The sequence below is a fragment of the Mizuhopecten yessoensis genome, unplaced genomic scaffold, assembly GCF_002113885.1.
Source record: "Mizuhopecten yessoensis strain PY_sf001 unplaced genomic scaffold, ASM211388v2 scaffold716359, whole genome shotgun sequence".
Classification (NCBI taxonomy): Eukaryota; Metazoa; Mollusca; class Bivalvia; order Pectinida; family Pectinidae; genus Mizuhopecten; species Mizuhopecten yessoensis.
The window spans coordinates 1,811,380-1,834,171 of NW_018480077.1; the positions used below are offsets into that span (position 1 = coordinate 1,811,380).

The window sequence follows — 22,792 nt, forward strand, 5'->3', positions numbered from 1 at the left end:
TCTGATAGCTATATAAGTAAGGTCTAGAGATACGATAATGGATCTGATAGGTAAGGTCTAGAGATACGATAACAGATCTGATAGGTAAGGTTTAGTGATACGATAATGAAGCTGATAGGTAAGGTCTAGAGATACGATAATGGATCTGATAGGTAAGGTCTAGAGATACGATAATGGATATGATAGATAAGATTTAGAGGTACGATAATGGATCTGATAGGTAAGGTCTAGAAATACGATAACAGATCTGATAGGTAAGGTCTAGAGATACGATAATGGATCTGATAGGTAAGGTCTAGAGATACGATAATGGATCTGATAAAAGGTCTAGAGATACGATAACAGATCTGATAGGTAAGGTCTAGAGATACGATAATGGATTTGATAGGTAAGGTCTAGAGATACGATAACAGATCTGATAGGTAAGGTCTAGAGATACGATAACAGATCTGATAGGTAAGGTCTAGAGATGTGATAACAGATCTGATAGGTTATAAAGGACTAGACTAGAGGTAATTGGAAATTGAACTGGAGTCCCAATAATCTAGCCACCGTCATTGCCAGCAAAAGTATTAAGCTGGATTGTATCAATAGTATAATTTGAGATGGCTGGACAGTTTTCTATAGATAAAGGCCAATCTTGTCTCCTAAAAATGGACAACCAGATTAGTGGTGGCTGGATAAACAGTTGACTGTTCACTGTATCTCATAGTAAGGTCAATATCCTTGTTTTATCTCGGATCTGGAGTCGGTAGTCTAGAACGTGCACAATAACAGTGCTATAGAGATTGAGGAATATTACTAGTCAAAATAGTCAGGTTTTGCTTTCTCAGTTTCTTCAGGTCTTGTATAAGAAATGGGATTGTGTTGAAAATTTTAAAATTGTTATTCTCATAATACTTCCGTCACTTATTATTTTTTTTACCGATATTTGCCAGACTTGCGTGGTACTTTCTGACTTTTGTTAGTTCACTCAGTAATTACTATCAATATTATTGAGAATAACTCAATTCTTTCGTATAAAATAATGTAACACTCTTTCCACCTTATGATAGAAATGAGTCTCAGATCTGTTTTGAATAAGTTATAAGGTCAAATCATAATTTTCCTTTAGATATTTGTAATGAGGATGTACATATAACCATTTATTGTTTGGTACAATCTTTTAAGTTGTGAAAGATAGAGTGATAAGATTTAAGATAACTGCTATAAAAATAGCAGATTTACGGTAGCTTGCTTGTTGACTTATTATTATATGGGCATCAAGCTCAAATTTACAATTATAACGTGTTTATGATATTAAACTACAATAATGTAGCCAGGATTAAGATTAATGACAACTTCACAATATGCATTTATGTTTTCCTGGTCATCAATATGTTTGGAGTCTATTACATGAGATCTTGTAGATCTGGACTCATATTCATGAAACTGCTCTCATGCTCAAACTCAGACTCTGTGCTCAAGACCAATTTCTTGTTCCGGTGATAAATTATAAAACAAAAAAAATGTAATTTTGAAAAATTATGGGGACACTTTGAAGCCAAATTGTCTTTACAGTGTTGACACCTGACTGACCGAGTCACATGATTTTAGTATAAGTTACAAGTAGGTTGGTTTTAGCACAGAATCCATGCTTGAGCATGAAAATGGATTCACGAATTCAGGCCCTGGTCACCCACCAAACTAGAACTACTGTTAGAGACCAAGGAAAAAAAGCAAAAATACAGAATTTTGAGATCTTAATACATTCTGATTAAAATTAAAACGCCAGTAAAGTTTGAAAGCTAAAACCAAAGATGTGTAAGTTATTGACGTGACATTCAAAACATAGTTGAGGAATGATCAATGAGGATTCACAGTTTTAACTAGTTTCCAAAACTATTGTACCATGTAGTTATAAGTTAGATGATTTTATGTACAGTACTGAATGTAGATAGAAGGGATAAAGAACCAGTAGTATATAATAATTTATTATAGGGATTTTTGTTGTGATACTCACAAATGATCTTATTTGGATTAACTGTAAATTATTAAATTGTATTTAATTAAATCCATTATATATATATATATATTTTTTAAATGTTATCTGGTAAGTAATTACATTGAAAGCACAAGGTACAGAAAGCATAAATTGTTCGTATTGGGAAGTACAAACATTTTACTGTATTTCCTATCAATATTAATTACCGGTACATGTTGACGAGTTTAAACATTGTTGGTGTTTAAAGTATTGTATTTAATGATTTTTTTCCCTCCACATTTTGCAACATTGGTCTGAAATTATGAATGCATAATTAGTTTTGTTTAAAATTTATATATTAGTATATATGTGTTTGTATTAATGGCTATACAGGTGTTGAATTGTAATACCCAAGCCATAAGTAAAAGATCAGCATTTCTTTTTTCTATATATATTTGCTTATTGTAGCTGTAACAAGTTTATTTTTAAACAATAAATATGATGTTATGTGTTTCCTTTGGCTACTCTCCACACACATCACACAAATACTGTAACTGTTTGCTCAAAAAAAAGATTTTTACACAACGTTCTCAAATATATTTTTCTGAATTTGCTGTTTGTTTTTATTATGAAAATTTTGGGTTCGTTCACTTGAAAAATCTTTAAATGTTTGTAAATTAATTTTTTAAATCCATGTTTTGACATTGACTGTCCTGACACTGAGTGTACCATGTCTGTAAGTGTATGGGTGGTGAAACCGATTGTTGATCATCGTATGCATCTACTGGCTGCAAAGACAGTAAACGGTGTCTGTCAACGTTTCTCCAACTTCCGGAAATGTTTTTGTTTAAATCTGATCTTGGATGAATATCAAAAAAAAATAGCATAATATTTTGAAGAAAAACAGTACGAGAAATTAAAATTATTTATTTTTTGTAAGTACATGTATCTGAGTTTTAAAAGGACATCTTGTTCATCACAAAGTGACTATCATAATTTTATTTATTTTTCTGAAAATGATGTAGCTAATTGTAAGCCTTTGGATATTTTTTCAGCTAAGTTTCCCTGCATCATCCTGTTACAAAAAAATCGTTTTGACTTTTGTGATTTGGTTTTGTGTAGTATTTTGCCCAGAGTTATGTTGCTGTGTACAGGAGGTTTAACATGCTTTTCAATTTCATCTGCATTTAGTTATACCTGGCTTCAATAACTGACTAACACATCCAAGTTTGTAAGTCACAATTTAAAAAAAAACCCAGAGGAATTTCTTTAAAACTGTCACAAAACATGTGCTGAGGGTCCATATGATGATCTTTGGTGAGGGTCGCCATGGTGATCTTTGGTGAGGGTCGCCATGGTGATCTTAGTTGAGGGTCACCTTGGTGATCTTTGGTGAGGGTCGCCATGGTGATCGTAGTTGAGGGTCTCTTTGGTGAGGGTCGGCATAGTGATCTTTGGTGAGGGTCACACTGGTGATCTTTGTGAGGTTCCCAATAGTGACTATCATGACTTTTTTGCTGGTGATCTATGTGAGGGCCCTGTTGTTGCCCTTTGTTGGATTCTGATAGTGACCCTCATGATGGTGATCGTTGTTGGTCTTGGAATGTTTACATTTTGTTTGTCTCTGATTCAAAGTCTAAATTTGTCAGTATGTTGTAGAAACTTGATATTACGTGATGTTGTATACAGTGTGTTATATATGTGTATTAAAGTGATATAGATCTGTTAATGAAGTACGATTTATCTTTTGAGAAGATTTTTTACCAGTGTGTGTACAAGGTAATCATAAAATATTTCTCACAGGATATCTCATTTCAACTAAATGATAACCAGGTTAAATGTTCTTTGGTCAGTTTTATGAAACAAAAAAGTGCTGTTTTTATTGAAGTGTTTTATATTTTGTATATTTATTTAATGACTATAAACCAGATGAAGAGATTGACATGGGTGGTGATTTCTATTTTTTTTTTTTAAACCCCAATCTGACCAATTATAAAATGTGGCATGCAGTTTTTTCACGGTCACAGTCATGTCTACTGTTATGGCTGGAATATATACATTTCCATGTGTATACGTAAAACGATTTTTTGGCACTTGGTATTTAGTTAAATATCCGAGAACATTTCAATGTCATTGTTTGAAGACTGAAGATCTGATTGTGGTGTTGATGAAGTATATCTATATTTAATGTCATTTTCGAAAATTCCGAATTTCATTAACATGAAATAAGAGTATATTAAGCACAGCATCTTTTTCCATAATATGTGTTACACCTTGATTAAGAACAGATTGAAATCTAGAGAAAATCGGAGTCAAACTATACACAACGTGCTTTGCAACCATTGAAATCAAGACCATCATTTTACCAGTATAATGTTAACCCATATGAGGGCTTGCTTTGGGCTGAAGTGTATGATGGTATAAGGAATTATTTTACTTTGTACAGATTATCAGAATTTTCTTTATCTTTAAATGATAACTGCTTTAATATATATTTTTGTGTATGTTGATTTTGTGTTAAGGGATATAATTTATACATATTGTCAACACAAGACTTTGGCATACATGTTGAACATAACAATCTGGTACACATGCATTTATTTTCATTAAACAAATCAAAACAAAAAAATGTTTGATGCACAATATGTACACACTATCAAAACATTCAATAAGCTTATACTTTGGTTGATGCACAATAAGTACACACTATCAAAACATTCAATAAGCTTATAATTTGATTGATGCACAATAAGTACACACTATTGTAACATTCAATAAGCTTATACTTTGATTGATGCACAATAAGAACACACTATCAAAACATTCAATAAGCTTATACTTTGATTGATGCCCAATATGTACACACTATCAAAACATTCAATAAGCTTATACAATAAGATTGTATTTTGATACACAATTATTATAGAATATCATAGCATACAACAAGCTTAAACTTTGATATCCAATTACTGTACAGTACAGACTATCATAGCATGAAATAAAGTATGTTTAGATGCACAATAAGGATAGAATATCAGAATAAGCACATCCTTTGATACACAATAAGGATAGACTATCATAGCATACAATAAGCAAAGTTTGATGCACAGTTGTCCTGCAACAACGTAGACATTGATCCACAACAGACAGTGCTTCGTCCATGGGTTTAAACAGAAAATACAAAGAAAATACAAAGAAAATACAAAAGGAAACATTAAAAATTCCAATGCTTTATTTGTATCGAAATGGTTGTGGATATTTATAATTGTAATTGTAATTCATTTGAGATGTATCACGACATTTGATATGTCAAACAGGATAGTTTGTGACGGTATCACCACGATATACCCCCCGCAAACCTTTTTGCATGTGAAGCCCGTATGGTGATTGTTGATTAATGATGTCAATGACCCAGGCACGTTTTGAAGTTGATTATTCATGAAGTCACGAACAATATAGTGTGACCCCGAAAGGTCAACAAATTCAGACTCTCTTTAATCCTAACGTCACAATCCAAGACAGAGAGACCTAGATTTGTTTTAGAAAACGCTTGAAACATCTAAAAACTGTCGTATCTTTTGGTAGTTTTAGTTGACATGAATTAGATAAGAATGCGGATAACTCTACTGTATTTTGAGATATACAGAAGGGTTATCCCCTAATCATAACATGCAAACATCTTTCACTTTGACCTTTAACGGTAATATGGTGTAAATGGTAATGCTGTGGCAATGGTATCGGTCACCATACATATTGATCAACCTGATAATGCTACAACCAGGCGTATTTACAAGAAGAACATTTTATTTGTGGATGTTACCACTGCGCAAACTGTGTTTATAGGTTATCCCCTTACAATGAATTAAAGCGTGTACTCCTTATCTTTGATACCTTGACCTCCCCAAAATAGGTACTTGAACACAACAGCTGTCCGGAGTGACCTTCACCTACTAAGTAGTACACCACAGACCCTGTTATCACAGTAGCATATTCTTACAGGACTGGTTGTTCACATTAACAAATTACAGTATTGAATACGTTTCAAAATGAGCGGAAAACTGATATATAATGTGAAACAGCAATCGCCACATTTTTACCACATTCAGTTTTTCTTGTACTGTATTTCTTTTATCTATTGTCTTTCACTTTGACAACAATATGTTTGATGTTTGTCTTGAAGTTTGTAAGATCGAAAAAGTTTTGCCCATTGCTAATTCCTCATTTTCTTGTTAATTAAATAGAGTTTCGATACGTGAAAAATATAAGAGGTGTATGAAATGCATTTTTCTCTCTTCAGAAAATGCTACACCATCATTGATGTATATATTATCTACATATATACAGAAGGGATTAAGTATGTATACACAACGCGTTTTTAAATGACTAAACGTTTTGGTCCTTCCGGCATGGTTTCCTAGATTTGTTCCGTCGAAACATATTATTTACAAGTCGCAGATTAAAGCATACTGTCACTATGATGAGTGTATTCTATATAAGGTTATTTGTGTGTTTTATTTGTATTCAGTGTGTTACTTGTACATATATATATATATGTAAAAAAGCCTTTGTTCATTTAACTGATCTCATACTCAAACTCGGATTCTGTGTTGAAAGCCCAAATACTCCTTGTTCTGACGATAAGTTGTCAAAAAATTCATTTGTTTTAATGTGTAGAATATTCAGAGAGACTTAAATCCTATTATCGCTTTCAATGTTACAGTGAGTTGATAGAAAACTGGCTTGAACACAGAATTCATGGTTGAGAATGAGAATGGTGTCTTAGGTACAGGTCCGGGTGTTTTGACGATTCTGATACATACACTGATGTTATGCAAGTTTTCATTTTTTTCAGTATTATGTAGTTTCGGTTATAGATCAGATGTAATTGGACTGTTTTAAATGATATCTCAGACTTATAAATAAACTGTAGATTCGTTTTTACTTGTGTAATGTTTTTATTTTTGTTTATGTACAAAATGTTAGAAAACTTTGCTTTTTGTCTTGATCATCTTTTTACATTTGGTGTATTGGACGCTAATTCCTCTCATCGCTATTCCGTCTTTGCGTATTGCAGAGTTATCTTCTCTTGGGGGCAGGTATTGATTGTTACGTCATTGGGTTGTGTGAGAAAATGACGTCGTTTTATCAAAAAGTGATGACGTTACTCCCACAAACAAGTGACGTAACGATCAATACCTGCTCCCAAGAGAAGATAACTCTGCAATACGCAAAGACGGAATTGACAGTTTGCAATGCAGATATCCTACATCTCCAACACACTAAGCTCGTTTTACCCATTGCTAGAAGATACAAGTTACTGGACAGATGGGAAATCAAGTATATTTCCATCAAGACAAAGCAAGCCATTACACCAATCGGGACATTTTTTAGGCAAAACAGTGTCCAGATGTTAGGTTGACCTGAAAGGAGGTCTCCAGGTCTGTCACCCATAGATATTGTTTTGGAAAGGTGTCGACGCCGCCAAATCAGTCAAGTAACTTATAAGATTTGAGGCGGCACATCAATGCGGTTACACAGGTAAATTAAGGATTCACCTGTTATTAGAATGCGTATTTTCGCAATGTCACCCCCATTAAAGACCTGCAAATTCATGCAGGTTCGACGGATTATTTTTATCTAATATATTTCAGACAGATGATCTCTACTTTAAATACTATATATCATATTATCTTAAATAACTCCATATATTTATATTCGTAAAAAAACCCCAATTATTTTATTAAGATTTTAACATGCGAAATGAAATACACTGCACAACTCTTTGTCACATTCACTTGAATAACATTTCATTAGATAAGAAAATGAATTCAACTGTACATTATTGGTAGCCAGTATCTGAACAGTTAATAATACATTTCTGAACAAAGGTTTCAGGGAAATCTGGAAGGTGTGCCTTTATATCAAATGGCCTGAATACAAAATGTTATTGATCATTGACTCTGAGATAAGATAATCGCCCGCGACATATACCTATTTCTGGTAGGTGTTTTTCGTAATTTGTGCCATGTATTTGTCCTTGACTGTTGTCTGCTTGGTGCTGGGAAGAGTGGTAGCCAATATCACTGGACAGCACCCCGTGTCCGGGACGTGTCTGTGCCTCAGCACCTCCAATGTCAACGCACATACAGGCCGTAAGTACTTGACATAATATCAACATTGCTTACTGCAGATTCTTCCCATTATTTAACTGTTTGAAATTCATAAAGTATTTTTGTTATATTTCGGTACCAAAATAAACATAAACTTACCATCAATATCACGCCGAAAGGAAATTCAAAATATAAGAACCAGACATTATATACAGACTTGAACGTTGGCTAGTCTCATAATAAGTAGCCCGAGTTTCCTCTGGCCCTTACACCAGACTTACATATTTTGACCACTATCTGTCAAAATGTTTAAATCTGGTGTCAGGGCCAGAGGAAACTCGGGCTACATAATAAGTAGCTATCGTAAACATGTAATCTTACAACTTTCACCTGTCTATACAGTTCATACAGTTAACAGAAAATCACTTATGTTCGCGTTTGTACATCCCGAGACGTCAGCAATCCATGCATTCCCTTTATTAGAATGTACAAAGAAACCACATGGTCACGGTTCGTAAAAAACGCACATTCCCAAATGTCACCATACTAGTGCAAAACATAACTCTTGAAAAAGTACAATAAGGCACACACATGGGCATAAGCAACAACTCCTACCTTCATATCACACAAATCTTTCCCAATGCGATGACGATGGCAATCACAGAATTTGTCACCATTTTCTGTCACAGAAAAATAGCATTCATAAAATTTACAGTAGGTAAAATCACAGCAAACTATGTTTATCCGTGTACATAAACCCAAATATAAACACTTTCACATAGCCATGCTGTTGCAACAAACCAATGATTAGTCTAATTAGCATATCTAGGTGTTTTTTTTAAAGATGGGTTTCTGCCAGAGTGTTTTGATTTTTTTTTTGCAAGTATCAAAGAAACTTTCCATAAGTACCAGCAATGAGAAAAAACAATCTATAGACTAGTGTACTTCATTAACACGAAATAGTTTGGGTTCATAATACATACTGTAGCTTAATTTGGTCTAACCACTATCACAGTTCATACTATTTATGTGGCTCATTCGATTAATAGAAAAAGTTAAAAGGCGTGTTTGCAGATGTCAATACTGAATGTGTATACGTAACAAAAGGTAACAACCGAGAACCCTTGGATTTTAAAATTAGGTCGGTCACCACATGTAGAAAATATATGTGTCTCTATTTAACTAATAGCCTCTGGGGATGGGATATTGAAGTTCATCAAAACACCATTGGATTGGTTCATATTCCTGTCGTATTCTATGTAAACGTTGATAATGCTTCGAAACACATGCCGATAATGCTTTAAAACTGTGAATGCCATCTGGAGGAATTCTCGTTTATTTGGCCAGGTGATCAATTATATATCGATTTAGGTGATATCAACATCACATACCCATTTAAGATCTGAAATAGTAACAAATAGAATTTTTGAACTATTAGTCATCTTAACGTTCTTATATATATATATCCTTTTCTAAGCTTGTTGTAATCTGCTTTTTCTGAGGTTCTCGTGACCTTACCTTACTTAATGTATATCTTTATTCCTCAGTTAACGACATCTTTGTTTCCTTTCTTCAGCTGTATATGTTGACTAGCTGTCCTTGGTGTACATTCCTCAATCTCGCCTGGCCATCATCTCCTCACCTCATCTAACTCTCCCGTTATGTTTTCCTTTCAGCTGGCCTCCATGAGCCGGTGCATGCGTCCTTGTCTATAAACCACTGCTACAAATTCCACGGTGGTATCCTCACCAAAGATGGCTACGAGTGGTACCAGCTTCAGAACGTTAATGGAGAGGTAACATAAAATGTCTATTTAAAAATGAAGTCTGATTTTGAAAGAATATTGGAACATGGCCATGTAAAATTATTAAAATGAGTATTCTTGATAACAATCAAGAACTTTTTATATTATATTTTGTGTTTGATCCTTAACTATTGATTTAATTACAGTGGTTTGAAAAATAATTATAATAATTAAGCTTCTTGGCCTATTACACCAAGACTAAAATATCGAGAAACATGATCTGTTGAATGGTAATGTTAAGTAATGCTATCATCCTTACAGATGATTTAATCACAATGTTTAGAATTAAGCAAAACAAGAAGAGTTTAGGTGGAAACTCTTTCTGAACAGGCTAAATCGGTGACTTGAGGGGTGAAAGCAAGTCTGTTTTGATGACTCCTTCACCAGAGCATATTAAAGCAACCAGGGATAGAGTTGTACTAGGAATCAAAGACTTACATCACGATCGTTGTGAATACTTCATGTGTATATGTATACGTAATGAGCCTCGTTTGTTAGACAATGTTGGTCATCCTACATATTTTTTTCTACATAGATATGTTCTTGAATCGTTTGAAGTGAAAATTAAGTCTCTGATATCATTTTGATCCCAAAATTGATCAACATACTTAAAGCTCTTTGCAACCTGTTTTTTTTTTTTACTAACTTTACATTATAAGCAACACATCATCGTCTTTGTTAACTTCATAACTGACATTCCCTACGTTATACGATGACTATTTTTAATTTTCGGTCATAGGATTTATATCAGAAATCTGTTTAAGTGCATATTCTCTTTTCAGAACCTTTGGGTAGTAGGGCGATACTTAAACATTGGATCTGATGTATCCCTATGTACTGGTAAGTACATTTTCTGTTCTGATCTGGCAGACTTTGATGAATGTTTGATAAAAAGTTAAATTGACTTAAAAATCTATCACTGCTGGTTATCTATTTTTTTCACATTTTATTTTATTGCCCCACAACATTTGTTTTGAATACTGCCAGGGTTTGGGCCCTGAATTCAATATACTTACAAATATGTCCTCCTGCAAGAGGGCTATCTATTTATTGCTATTTCCCCCATAACAAATATACCAAATCAGTCTTAAAAAATGAAAATTAATTGCTTATATTTAGGAATTTCATATTTATTGAATATATAAACATTTATTGCTCATTCGACCACCTCCGTTTTATCAATTTGTCAGTTTTTGATATGCCACTAAATGTATATTTTCTTTAAAAGAATGAGTTTCAGTTTGGGAGTATTTGTATGAGGTTGAAATTCTTAATTAATACCAAACTTTTATCTTGATAGGTACAAGTGGTTTTTTTTTTTTTTTGCAATTGAAAACCCACACGTTGAAATGAACACTGCTCTGAGTAGCCACAAAAATACTGGATATTTTTGAACGGAATATACCACTTTCGTAGAATATTGTAAATATGTTTAAAATCATATTGACACAATGTGGATTACAACTGAGTGAGATTGAGAGAATGAAGGTTCAGCGACAATCTCTGAAATTTTCACTCGGACTAAACCTATTTCTTAATCAACGTCAACAAATTTTACGTTTTATAACTGTACATTACAACACTTTTATTCCAGCTGGAACTTCTTCATGTTCAGATACAACTGCTAAGAACCAAGCATGTGAAATTCTACAGCTACATAACTCTGGTCGAATCGTTCTCTGGGATCGCCATCCTTCGGGTAACCACGACAATGCCTATGCTTACAACAATATCCGGGATACTTGTAGGGGACTAGGAGCTTCTAGGTCAAGGTGTGTAACAGGATTTCTTATTTAATGCGATCTCACTTGCATGTTTCCATAATTATGCAAATGATGTATTAATATCTGTAAAATAAGGCAAAATTAAAATGTATGATTCCCCTGATATAATGTAATAATAATTACTGGTACTAAGTAAAAGGTATATATATTACGTTCAAATTATCTTTCAGCAAGGGCTGCCAGACAAAATATACAATCTATATGCAGTTGTATTGCGAGCCGTCAAATAAACTTCATATTTGTATATAACATTTCAGTTTACAATAACCTTTAAGCTGGACTTTGTGTTATTGAGTGTCGTAAACTTTGTTGATCAGAAGCGCTTGTTTGATTCGTGTGTGACGTCATAATTTATGCATGTCTGTTAGTTCCGAGTGTCAAATTATTTGTTGATTACACACGTCTCGTAGATTCAAGCATTTCACTACCTGTGTTTTTTGTGTCATTTATAATCGATGTATGTAGGTTGAATACGCCTGTTACTTTCAGCTATTACTGCGACCTATGTGGTAATAACACGCCTGGGGGTCACGTGTGTCTCAGTAGGACCCTGTTACAATTCATATACGATTTGGCCAAAGCAGGCAGCATGCATGTAAGTGAAAGCGCTGACCATTGAAAGTATTGACCAGTAAAACAACAAGAACTAGAACATTTAAAAAATTTGTGCTCTTAATTAAAATTTAGGTTGTGTATTAAAAAGTCAATAATGTTTTTCAAATGACTTTATTTTAAAATAGTGTTCAATTACTCAAATATAATTTAATTGGTTGGTTGATAATTTAGTGTTGCCTGTGCCAACACTAAATTACCATTCTCGTTTAGTGCAATAGTAGAGAGTGAGACAATGGTAAAAAGTAGCGTTCGTATCAGTTTTGGGTCATCATATTAACAATGTAAGAGTTTTGTTTTGAAATTAAAAACTTTTATTAAAACCATTCTATTTCCACACTTACAAAAATAATTAAATTCCGCATGTGCATAATTAAATATCAGTGTGTCTACATGTGATAGATCTTCATTTCAGCATTTTATCTTAAAATTGATCATTGCAATATTTACAAACACCTATGTTTCAGACAATGAAATGAATGTCAAACAATTTTAAGTTTTTCCATGTATGTATGTTTGAACATTTATTTTTGGCATTTGGTTTTTCTCATTTTTTTTTTAAACTGTGTGATGATGTAGTTTGTACATTGAGGTAGTGATCATTACATCCTTACACAGATACTTAATATTTATCATGTTTATTGTGTTATTGTTTTGTTCAGGGATAATACATATAGTGTAAGTTTCGTTCTATGCCAGGTGAATGAAATAGCGGGGGCGTGTCACCACTGTAACTCCTCTCATTACAAAGGCACAGCTGTCGACATCCAGACCAGTTCCAGGAACACAGAGATCATGGCCAAGTGTAGATCAATGGGAGGATTCGCTCTCGATGAGACCAGCCACATCCACTGTAACTTCTAACAAAATAAAAAATATATTTTCAAATTTGTTTTTTCGATCTCTGGAACTGTACAGAAAGTGATACTATATATACAACTGGGAAACTTTCGCTGCAGTTTAACAGCAATTTCATTTCTGTTAATATTTTAACAGCATTTATAAACATAGTAGTTAAATGTGTTGTGCGAAATAAACACTGGGCGAAAATTGCTTTCAGAGGCAAAGGGCGGAAGTTTGACTGGGGGAAAAATTCCCGGCATACAGTATTGAATATTTAGATTATGTTTCCTGAACCAGTCCTGAAGTAGAATATTAACTAGATGTTAACTGGACACTTGTGACATCATCGCTGTTTTAAGTATAGGTGAAGATGATTTGGGAGGCAAGCTTAGTGTTTAGAGAGTGTCTTATCATTTTGTGTGCTAGGGCTGTTCACAAACATTTTTCTCTGCTGTTGCAAAAATGAAAACGGAGGTAAGAAATGAATGGAGATTTCTTTGTGATATTAAAAACCACCAACAATTGTATCACTATTGTAATTCAAACAATGTCTCTTTCATTATCAGTCATTTTTATCGATAAAAATATTATGTTGTTTATAGAATTATTTATTACTACACTGATCAGAAAATGTACATTGATGCTGATATGATCCGCATTGTAAACTGATTGGTCAACATCAGCGTAGTGGAATGTGATTGATCAACATACGATTAATCGAATGTTACAACAGACTAGCGATGCGCATATGGTCGCTGGTCGATGTCTTTGTATTCTTATACAATGGAAATGCCTCTACAGCACTGGTGTAGCTGTCAAGCCTGATAAGCATGATCATGTGTTAAATATCACAGGATAAGTAAATGCTCCTGTTCTGAAAACAGGTATTGTGTAGAGCTAGAGTGGATATATTGATAACATATGTTAATAGAAAGTATTTTATATTGATATTTATCATCAAAATGACCTATGACCTTTGCTTACCTTTATGATTATTTCGATCTCTAATTACTTTGCTGTGGTATAAAAATGCAAAATAAAGGTAAGTTATATTGATAGACATTGATACTCCGTCTTACCTATATTGGAGACCTTTAGAGGACTATTACATGAGCAAATGAAAGGTTTGTCAGATAGATCCATAAGTTTGACATGACCTTTTATATAATTTTTCATATGCTATTCCGTTTTCAATTTTGCAGTGATATGGTAATATACAAACACTTAGTTAAACTCTTTAAATTAGTACAATATAAATTATAGATAAAACTGGGGTCTGTTTGATCTATATTCTATATCTATTCTTCAAATTATCACACATACATTAAAAATACAAAAGCTGCATCCTGATGCCAGATATGTCCAAGGTAAAGTATATCAAGTGTTTCGCATACTGTGGTTCAACCTCACAGAGATGAAGTATTTAAATTAATGGAATTTCAATCTCAATGACTTAAGTCTACCTTTGATGAACAATTGTTAACCTTTGATGAACAATTGTTGACCTTTGATGAACAATTGTTGACCTTTGACTTAACTTACATTGTTATAACATATCATGCACATAAAAATACGCAATATCGATTCATTTATATAACTGTTTCTACATATGTGATCTTTAGTGGCCTATATCGTGTCTTTTTCGTTTAGATTTACATTGCAAATGAAAAGTATATCACATTTATCAATATCGAAGAAGGATGGTTTTCGGTTATTTAAAAATGGAATCTCTTGACAATTAATTACCTGAACCATCGTACTACGGGGCCATTGACTTATTGTTCATTAAAGTTATTATAATTCGCCTCGGGTGACAGTGATACCCTCGGGGTGACCTTAGGCACTGTCACACTCTAATGAATGTAGTATATATTTTATTGTACCGAAAGTCAGCATGGCGGTTGAAACGAACCATATGCGCATCTTATTTTACATCGCAAACACACTGTCACTCGCTGCTAGGGCGTTGGGAAGCACCCTTCTCTTGACTCAATGTTAAAGCGAATGTGACAGTGTTTGTCTCGACCAATCAGATTTCAGGATTTTCACAAGATGTGTTATAATATGAAATGACAACGAATTTATAAAAGGATTTGTTTATTTGAACAGCCTTGTGGAAAACATATAATAAAAATAAGTTTCAATGACTTCTAGGGTTTAACGAATTATGTTAACGGTATCTAGGCATAATTGAAGTAATGTCATCGAATACGAGGAATTAAGGTTGTTACCTCACCGACTTCTAGGGATAGACGAGCTAACCAAACCGACTTGAAGGGATTTACGACTTTCCACACCGACAACTAGAGATTAATTAATCAACCACACTGACTATGAGAGATTAACAAAGTTACCTCACCGACTTCAATGGACTTACGAATTGACCAAGCCGACTACTATTGACTGACGGAGTTATTTTATCCTCAACTAAGATTCACGACTACTTGAAATCAGTGTCTCATCAACTTCTAGGGACTAACAAAGTTACTTTACGAAATAATAGAGTTTATCAAAGGTATCTCGCCACCACTACGGAGGGATTAACGAATTTACACGTATCTAACAGACAATATGGGTTACTGTCTACTACGGATTAAAGAAACTATCTTACCGACTTTTATAAATCATAGCGTCTTCCAGGGGTGAACGAAGTTGTTAAGTCGTCTATTAGACATCAGGCACCACTAGGGTGTTATCGACTTCCATAAGTTATCATTGTTATCAAACAAATCTGTCGAAAATATAACGTCAGAACACCAGAGGTGACTAGTAACCGCTTAATGAATTCACATAATAATAATAATTTTTCCCCAATTGAATTTATGTACCGATAAGAAGATAATCGCATTTAAAAAGAATCGATAAGTTATTTATCTCAGTTATCAGACGCTTGCTAACGAGACTGTCAAGTTTTGATTTTGAATTCATATGAATACAATAAACAACAGGTTTTTAAGTTAACAGATGATTTTTTAGGGAGAGTCACTGAATCAGAACTGAAATTAAAATCTTTTGTTACACAGTATATATAGAAGACATCCGGGGCGATAAAATGCTAGTGTCTCAAAATTTTGGTAGGATATAGGGAAAAGCTCCAAGATGATTTTTGCATCAAATAAAGTATAATCTAATTGAGAATTACGTGTACATGTATGCTACATAATATGTTTTGTCATAAATGTACCATTGCATATTTCAAGGCACAGCAATATCAATTAATTTCCATACGGGTCACAAGATTTTAGATTTTTATCGACCGTCAAATCGTTGATATATATATATATTTTTAAATTTCAATTTAAACACACGTTTACAACCAATTGATTTCAATATCTCTAAGAATGCTGTTGAATATCTTTAAACTCAGTGTAGCTTTTAATATAAAGACATTTTTTTTAAATGGCTTAAAATAATCATAAAAGATGAATGTACTCTGAAAGATTCAGGTGAGATTCTGATTCTGATTGTGAAGAACAGTGTGAGTAACTTATATTTTCTAGTTATCACTCATCATATGGATGATGTATATATCCCTATTGTACGAGTCACAGAGTGTTAAATCAGTATATCAACACACAAGCTACAATTGGTGTTGCCTAGTCCTACATGTATTGTATAATAAAGTAGCCGGATGAATCAGTTCACCTGACTTAGTTATACTTTGTACTAGTGCTTAAATAAAAGGCTCTTGTTAATTGCATGCATTTTTGTAATTTAAAAGATTAACTAATCATTTGAGGAGTTGTTGGATCTGTAATCAGTTACGAATTGCTCGTAATAAGTTAATTGCAATTGATTACCTTTACATTAGCATTTGCCCCATGCCTGCTAAAGATATCAGATTAGGATACCAAGAGGCCTCATATTGCTAATTACGTTTTGTTATAAGCTGTCCAATATGACAGTTTAAAAAATCCTGTTTGCGCTTCAGCGAAACAGTCTACTTATGAACTATTTTTATCTTAAAAGGGAAACAACTGTCAATGCACAATGTTAATTAAACTTATACATACTAGACTTGGTGCACGTATATTAGCAAGCCGATTTACCCGGATCGTTGCTCAAAATATAAGTGTTATATATTTCATTTTCACACAATGCTGCCTTTCATAAAAAAAACTAAATAATGATGTTTTGATTCGTCTTGTTATAACTTCTGGTGACAGGTATTTATAGATTAGGCATTTCCGCCAAAGAAAGATTGCTTATCATGTGAAAAATGATTTCGGTGACAGATGTTTCGGACAGTGGCAAGCAATATGGTGTCTTCACTTTGGTTATGTTATATATTTTTGTATTTTTCTCGTGTTGGAACTTCACGAACAAGCGATACCATTCAAGCCCAATTAAATGAACTGAAACAGGAGCACGAAGAGTTCAGGAGAGATATTACGGCAAAGTTCAAGGTCGAAATATCAACATTGAAACACAGACTTAATGCGTATAAAGATGTTCAAGATTTAATGATCGCGGATCTTACAAGGATGCACAGTAAGTGAACACTCTTGGATATCTTTAATTCAGCGATTGTTTTACTCACGTGTGAAAATCCTGATCTTTAAATTTGAAACAATGTAATGAGAAACAATATGAAACATAATATTAATTTTCTAACTCATGTAAACATTAAACAGAATCGTGTATGAAGGAGTCTGAAGTCCCAAATGGTGAAAAGAATAAACGGATATTGCTAAGCGATCCGAACTACCTACAAAACGAGCTTCACCAAATACAGGTCAAACTACAGGAGTACGAAGTTGTCAAATCAGAGGTCGACGCTCTTCAAACACAAATTACTCATGGTAAGTATGTTTGATATGCGAAATAAAGTAATTAAATTTCAGCGTTACACATATGTTAGTCATTATTCTGCGTGGAAACTATGTAGTCTCATCAATGACATTCTGTTTCTCTTACTGTTGAGAGGTATAACCACACTTTCCCCTGTGTGAGATATCCTTGTCTCACCACAGGATTGAGATGGGGGGGGGGGATCCCCTATTCATAGCAATTGTAATACGACAAGTCGACAATGCATCACCGTCTCCTCAACCCTGTATTTAGCCTGTAAGGTACTATTATTCCCCCCCTCCCCTCCCCTTGAGGCGAGATTTGTAATTTGGATCTCAACCCTCGGGGGAAGATTCTAGATTCTAACGTTGCCAAACGCTCGGCAGAGCCTCGTGTTCGCAACCTAAAATACCCGCCCTCGGGTTCAGATTCCCCTATCTCATCCTAAAGGAGATGAGATATTCTATTATTCCCTGCTTCGTGATGCATACAGCTGAATCTAACCCGGTCTCGATGTCCTGCAGTGATTGAACGGTCCTGTATTTGTAACAGATTAAATTATATAATTATAAATAAGAATTACACAAAAATGAAAACATTTATGCGTTTTAAAACCCTTTACTTTCGTCAGGAAGGATGTCAGTTTTACATGGTAACATTTCATAGTGTCATTACTCACATAGACCGGAACAATATTGATTAGGACTCTGGTCCAAGGAAATTATTCTTTAATCTAATACCAAAATAGTGTTCTCTTTTATTTTATTACACCTTGAAATAAATACTTCTTTTTTTTTTATTAAACTTATTTTCTCTAAATGACCGCGGATTCATCATATTATTTCTTTATTTGAACAGCCTCGTAAGAGAGATATAAGGAGAATAAGTTCGTCCTGATGGATGTTGATATAATCTTTTACAGGTGACAAGGGTGCTGTGTACGTTCGGTGGGGGAGGAAGGACTGTTCAGATGGAAATACTACAGAGCTGGTCTACTCGGGTAAGTGTAAGTTGTAGGAGAGAGAGCGTGCTTAAAGTAAACATATACCAATTAGTCATCAAAACTACAAGAGAGGCAACATAAGCCCCTCTAAATGGGGACTTTTAAATAAAGACGGAGGAGGTACACCAATAAGTCACCAAATCACTTATCAGTCTATGCTGAGTTTTGAACAATGCAACTATTGTTTAGTATTTTGCTTGACCAATAATTGCAATATAATTATGTTTCGTGATAGACTTATTGAATGTCATATCATTACATTCCTTTAAACTGGTATCTGGTGAAATGTTGCACATCGAATTGGGTTACAGACAATGGGAGGCAAACTTTTGAAAAAAAATGTTTTGTGTGCATACAGTATAAAAAAATTCACATACAATATACAACATGTGACCTTTTCAAATTTGCATTAAGGCGATCTTACATAGCAAATTTAATAATCTATCAGACTTACCTAACATTTCGGCGACAAAATATCAATATGTAAACATTGATGTTCAAATAACAAGTTAAAATTCGGTGATGATAGATGATATAAGTTCTTGTTTTGAGTGTTAAGATATTAATTTACAGAAATCTAAACTTGTGCAGTTCAGTACGTAAATCAATAATATATTTCCTCTTAAGGTTACACCGGTGGATCCAATTATCAACAGTCTGGTGCTGCAGCAGAGTACGTGTGTCTACCTCCGGACCCGACTTGGGGACCACATAAAGACATCCGTACCTACGCTCCTGCTTATATGTACGGAGCTGAGTACGAAGATCCCATTCTATTTGGAATGCCTGACTACAAAGAAGACGTCCCCTGTGCTGTGTGTAGGAGCTCCACCCACTCCACTTCAATCATGATCCCAGCCCGGACTTCGTGCTATCCTGGATGGAAGGAAGCCTACCACGGGATTTTGTCGGCTGGTGCTTATAGCCATTCTGCTGCGACCCAATACGTTTGTGTTGACGGGACCCCTCAGACTCTGACAGGCGGTGGTAACACAGATGGTAATGGGAAGCTGTTTTATCAGGTGCGGACGGTTTGTGGTTCGCTGCAGTGTCCTCCGTACGAGAATGACAAGGTCCTTTCTTGTGTTGTCTGTCTCAAATGAGGCTGCATTGTGTGCCATTAAAATTACTTAATAGCATATTAAAATACTTCGTCATATTTGTTATCATAAGCACCTCTTTTGCATAGGGTTGAATATTTGTTTACATCTCCTTTCATCCAAAGCGGCAAAGTTACCTTATCGACTAATATGGAACAACGAAGTTGCTTCCCGAACAACTACGAATTAGGGTCACCTATGGAATGACCTAGTTTCCTTTACGTCTAATTGGAATTAACAAATTTATCTCACATACTACAAGGGGCTGCTTAAATATCTTCAATAACTGCCACGATTTAAAGAAGTTATTTAAACGGCATCTAGGCATTATCGAAGTAATGTCATTGACTACCAAGATTAACGAAGTTACCTCAACGACTTTTGGGGATTATCGAAGTTATCTCAAAGACTTCTAGGAATTAACAAAGATACTACAGAAGATTTCTAAAGAAACCTCATCGACTTCTAGACATTCACAACTAACCACACCGACAACAAAGAATTAACGAAGTTACCACACCTTCTACAGAAGATTTACGCCGACTACCAGGGATTAAAGAAGTTACCTCACCTACTTCAAGGGATTAAAGAACTATCCACACCGACAACAAGGAATAAACGAAGTTTTTTCGCCTACTACAGAGAATTAACAAACTTACCTCATCGACTACCAGGGATTAAATAAGTTACCTCACAAACTTCAAGGGATTACACCGATATTAGGAATTAACTAAGTTACCTCACCTGCTTAAGATAGTTAGCGATATTACCACACCGACTACCAGGGATTAACGCAGTTACCACACCTAATTCAGAGGAATAACGAACTTGCCACATCGTCTACCAGGGATTAACGATGGTACCTCACCTACAACAGAGAAATTACGAACCTACCACACCGACAACAAAGAATTAACGAAGTTTCCTCACCTACTTCAAGAGATTACGGTGGTCGGGTGGTGCCATGGATAGCGCTATTGCCTTTCACCAGGTGTTCTTCCCACACTAAGACCCCCCGCTCGCTAACTTCCGAGCCAACAAGAATGATTGGTATAGGCTTAAATATTTGTTTTAAAATAGATAAAGTTAATATTATAAGTGATTAACAAGGAATTAACGAACTTATCACACCTACAACAGAGGATTAATGAACTTACCACACCGACAACAAGGAATTCACGAAGTTACCTCACCTATAACAGAGCATTAACGAAGTAACCACATCGACAACAAGGAATTAACGAAGTAACCTTATTTACAACATAGGATAAAGAAACTTACCACACGGACAACAAGGAATTAACGTAGTTAACTCACCTACAACAGAGGATTAATTAACCTACCACATTGACTACCAGGGATTAACGAAGTTACCTCACTATTTCAAGAGATTAGGGTGTTCTCCGATCGGACGTGAAAAGGTAGGCGTCACTTAGGTGTTCTCCGGGTTCTCCGGTTACTTCCCGCACTTAGACTCCCGCGCACTAACATCCGGGCCAACAAAACTTATTAGTATAAGCTGTACTAATTCTTGTAAAATGAATAAAGTTTATATTATAAGAGATTAACGAAATAATATAACCTCATCGATAACAAGGAATTAACGAAGTTAAATCACTTACAACAGTGGATTAATGAACTTACCACACCGACAACAAGGAATACACGAGGTTAACTCATATACAACAGAGGATTAACGAACTTGTCACACCGACTACCAGGGATTATCGACGTTACCTCACCTACATCAAGGGATTTACGAACCTACCACTGCGACTACTAGAGATTAACGAGCTAATAAAGCCACACCGACAACAAGGAATTAACTAAGTTACCTCACCTACAACAAAGGATTAACGAACTTACCACACTGACTACTAGGGATTAAGGAAGTTACTTCACCGACCACTTAGGACTAACGAAGTAACCAAATTGACGACTACGGCTTGACTAAGTTTCCTCGCCAACTTTCACGGATTGAGTAGTTACGTTACCGACTCCTTTGAATTACCGAATTACTTTTATCCACTATAGGGTTTACGACTACGTATAATAAGTGTTCCACTGACTTCTAGGGAGTGACTTAGTTACCTTACGAAATAAAAGAACTTATCTCGCCACTACTAGGGAGGGATTAACGAATTTAGATGTATCTTACAGACATTTTGTTAGTGTCTACTACTGAAGAAGCTATCTCACCGACTGTAAGGAATTAACGTCTTACGGTGAACGGAGTTATCTAGTCGTCCTTTAGATATAAACCTCCACTAGGTGGTTAACGACTACCATATGTAATCATTGATATCCGCAAATCTATTGGAAATAAAACGCCACAATACGAGAACAGCAACCGCTTAATGCATTCACACAACTGTTACTATTTTTCAAGAACTGAAGACTTAAATTTAGAATCAATGAACATCACAATGAAAATGAATTTGTAAGCTTCTTACTTACACTTGCTAGTGACACAGCAGGGACGATACGTTGTAGTTAGTAGTACTTTATAAATTGATCCATTGGTATTGTATAGCGAATAGGGACCGCGGTGACCGAGTTGTTAAGACCAGTGTGAGTTGGCTACTTATTCAATATTGGGATACTTCACGCTGGTGTGGTTAAGGCGTCTGACAATCTGCTACCACCAGCCCTCCATCAATGGAGAAAATGACAAGGTCCTTTCCTGTGTTGTCTGATTCAAATGAGGCCGCCTTGTGTGCCGTTAAAAGTTACTTTATAGCATTCTAAAAACTTCATCATGTTTGTTATTATTTAGCATCAC

At 34.8% G+C, this 22,792-nt stretch overlaps 2 protein-coding genes and 1 long non-coding RNA gene across 3 annotated transcripts; all 3 read left to right on the forward strand.

Annotated features, from left to right (window-relative positions):
* Positions 1 to 16: 16 nt before the first annotated feature.
* On the forward strand, positions 17 to 4,786 carry LOC110443746. The gene is made up of 2 exons (XR_002462143.1): positions 17 to 89; positions 326 to 4,786. It is a non-coding gene; the product is annotated as an uncharacterized LOC110443746 (long non-coding RNA).
* A 3,145-nt stretch (positions 4,787 to 7,931) lies between these two features.
* On the forward strand, positions 7,932 to 13,155 carry LOC110443810. The gene is made up of 6 exons (XM_021488228.1): positions 7,932 to 8,115; positions 9,750 to 9,868; positions 10,660 to 10,717; positions 11,472 to 11,649; positions 12,151 to 12,256; positions 12,973 to 13,155. The coding sequence occupies exons 1-6, from the start codon at positions 7,989 to 7,991 to the stop codon at positions 13,135 to 13,137; spliced, it is 753 nt and encodes a 250-aa protein (XP_021343903.1). The 5' UTR covers positions 7,932 to 7,988; the 3' UTR covers positions 13,138 to 13,155.
* A 4,196-nt stretch (positions 13,156 to 17,351) lies between these two features.
* Positions 17,352 to 20,045, forward strand: LOC110443794 (short-chain collagen C4-like). Its single transcript, XM_021488210.1, has 4 exons — positions 17,352 to 17,607; positions 17,751 to 17,918; positions 18,830 to 18,907; positions 19,538 to 20,045. Exons 1-4 carry the CDS (start codon positions 17,352 to 17,354, stop codon positions 20,011 to 20,013), a joined length of 978 nt encoding a protein of 325 aa, XP_021343885.1. The 3' UTR covers positions 20,014 to 20,045.
* The last annotated feature ends 2,747 nt before the right edge of the window (positions 20,046 to 22,792 follow it).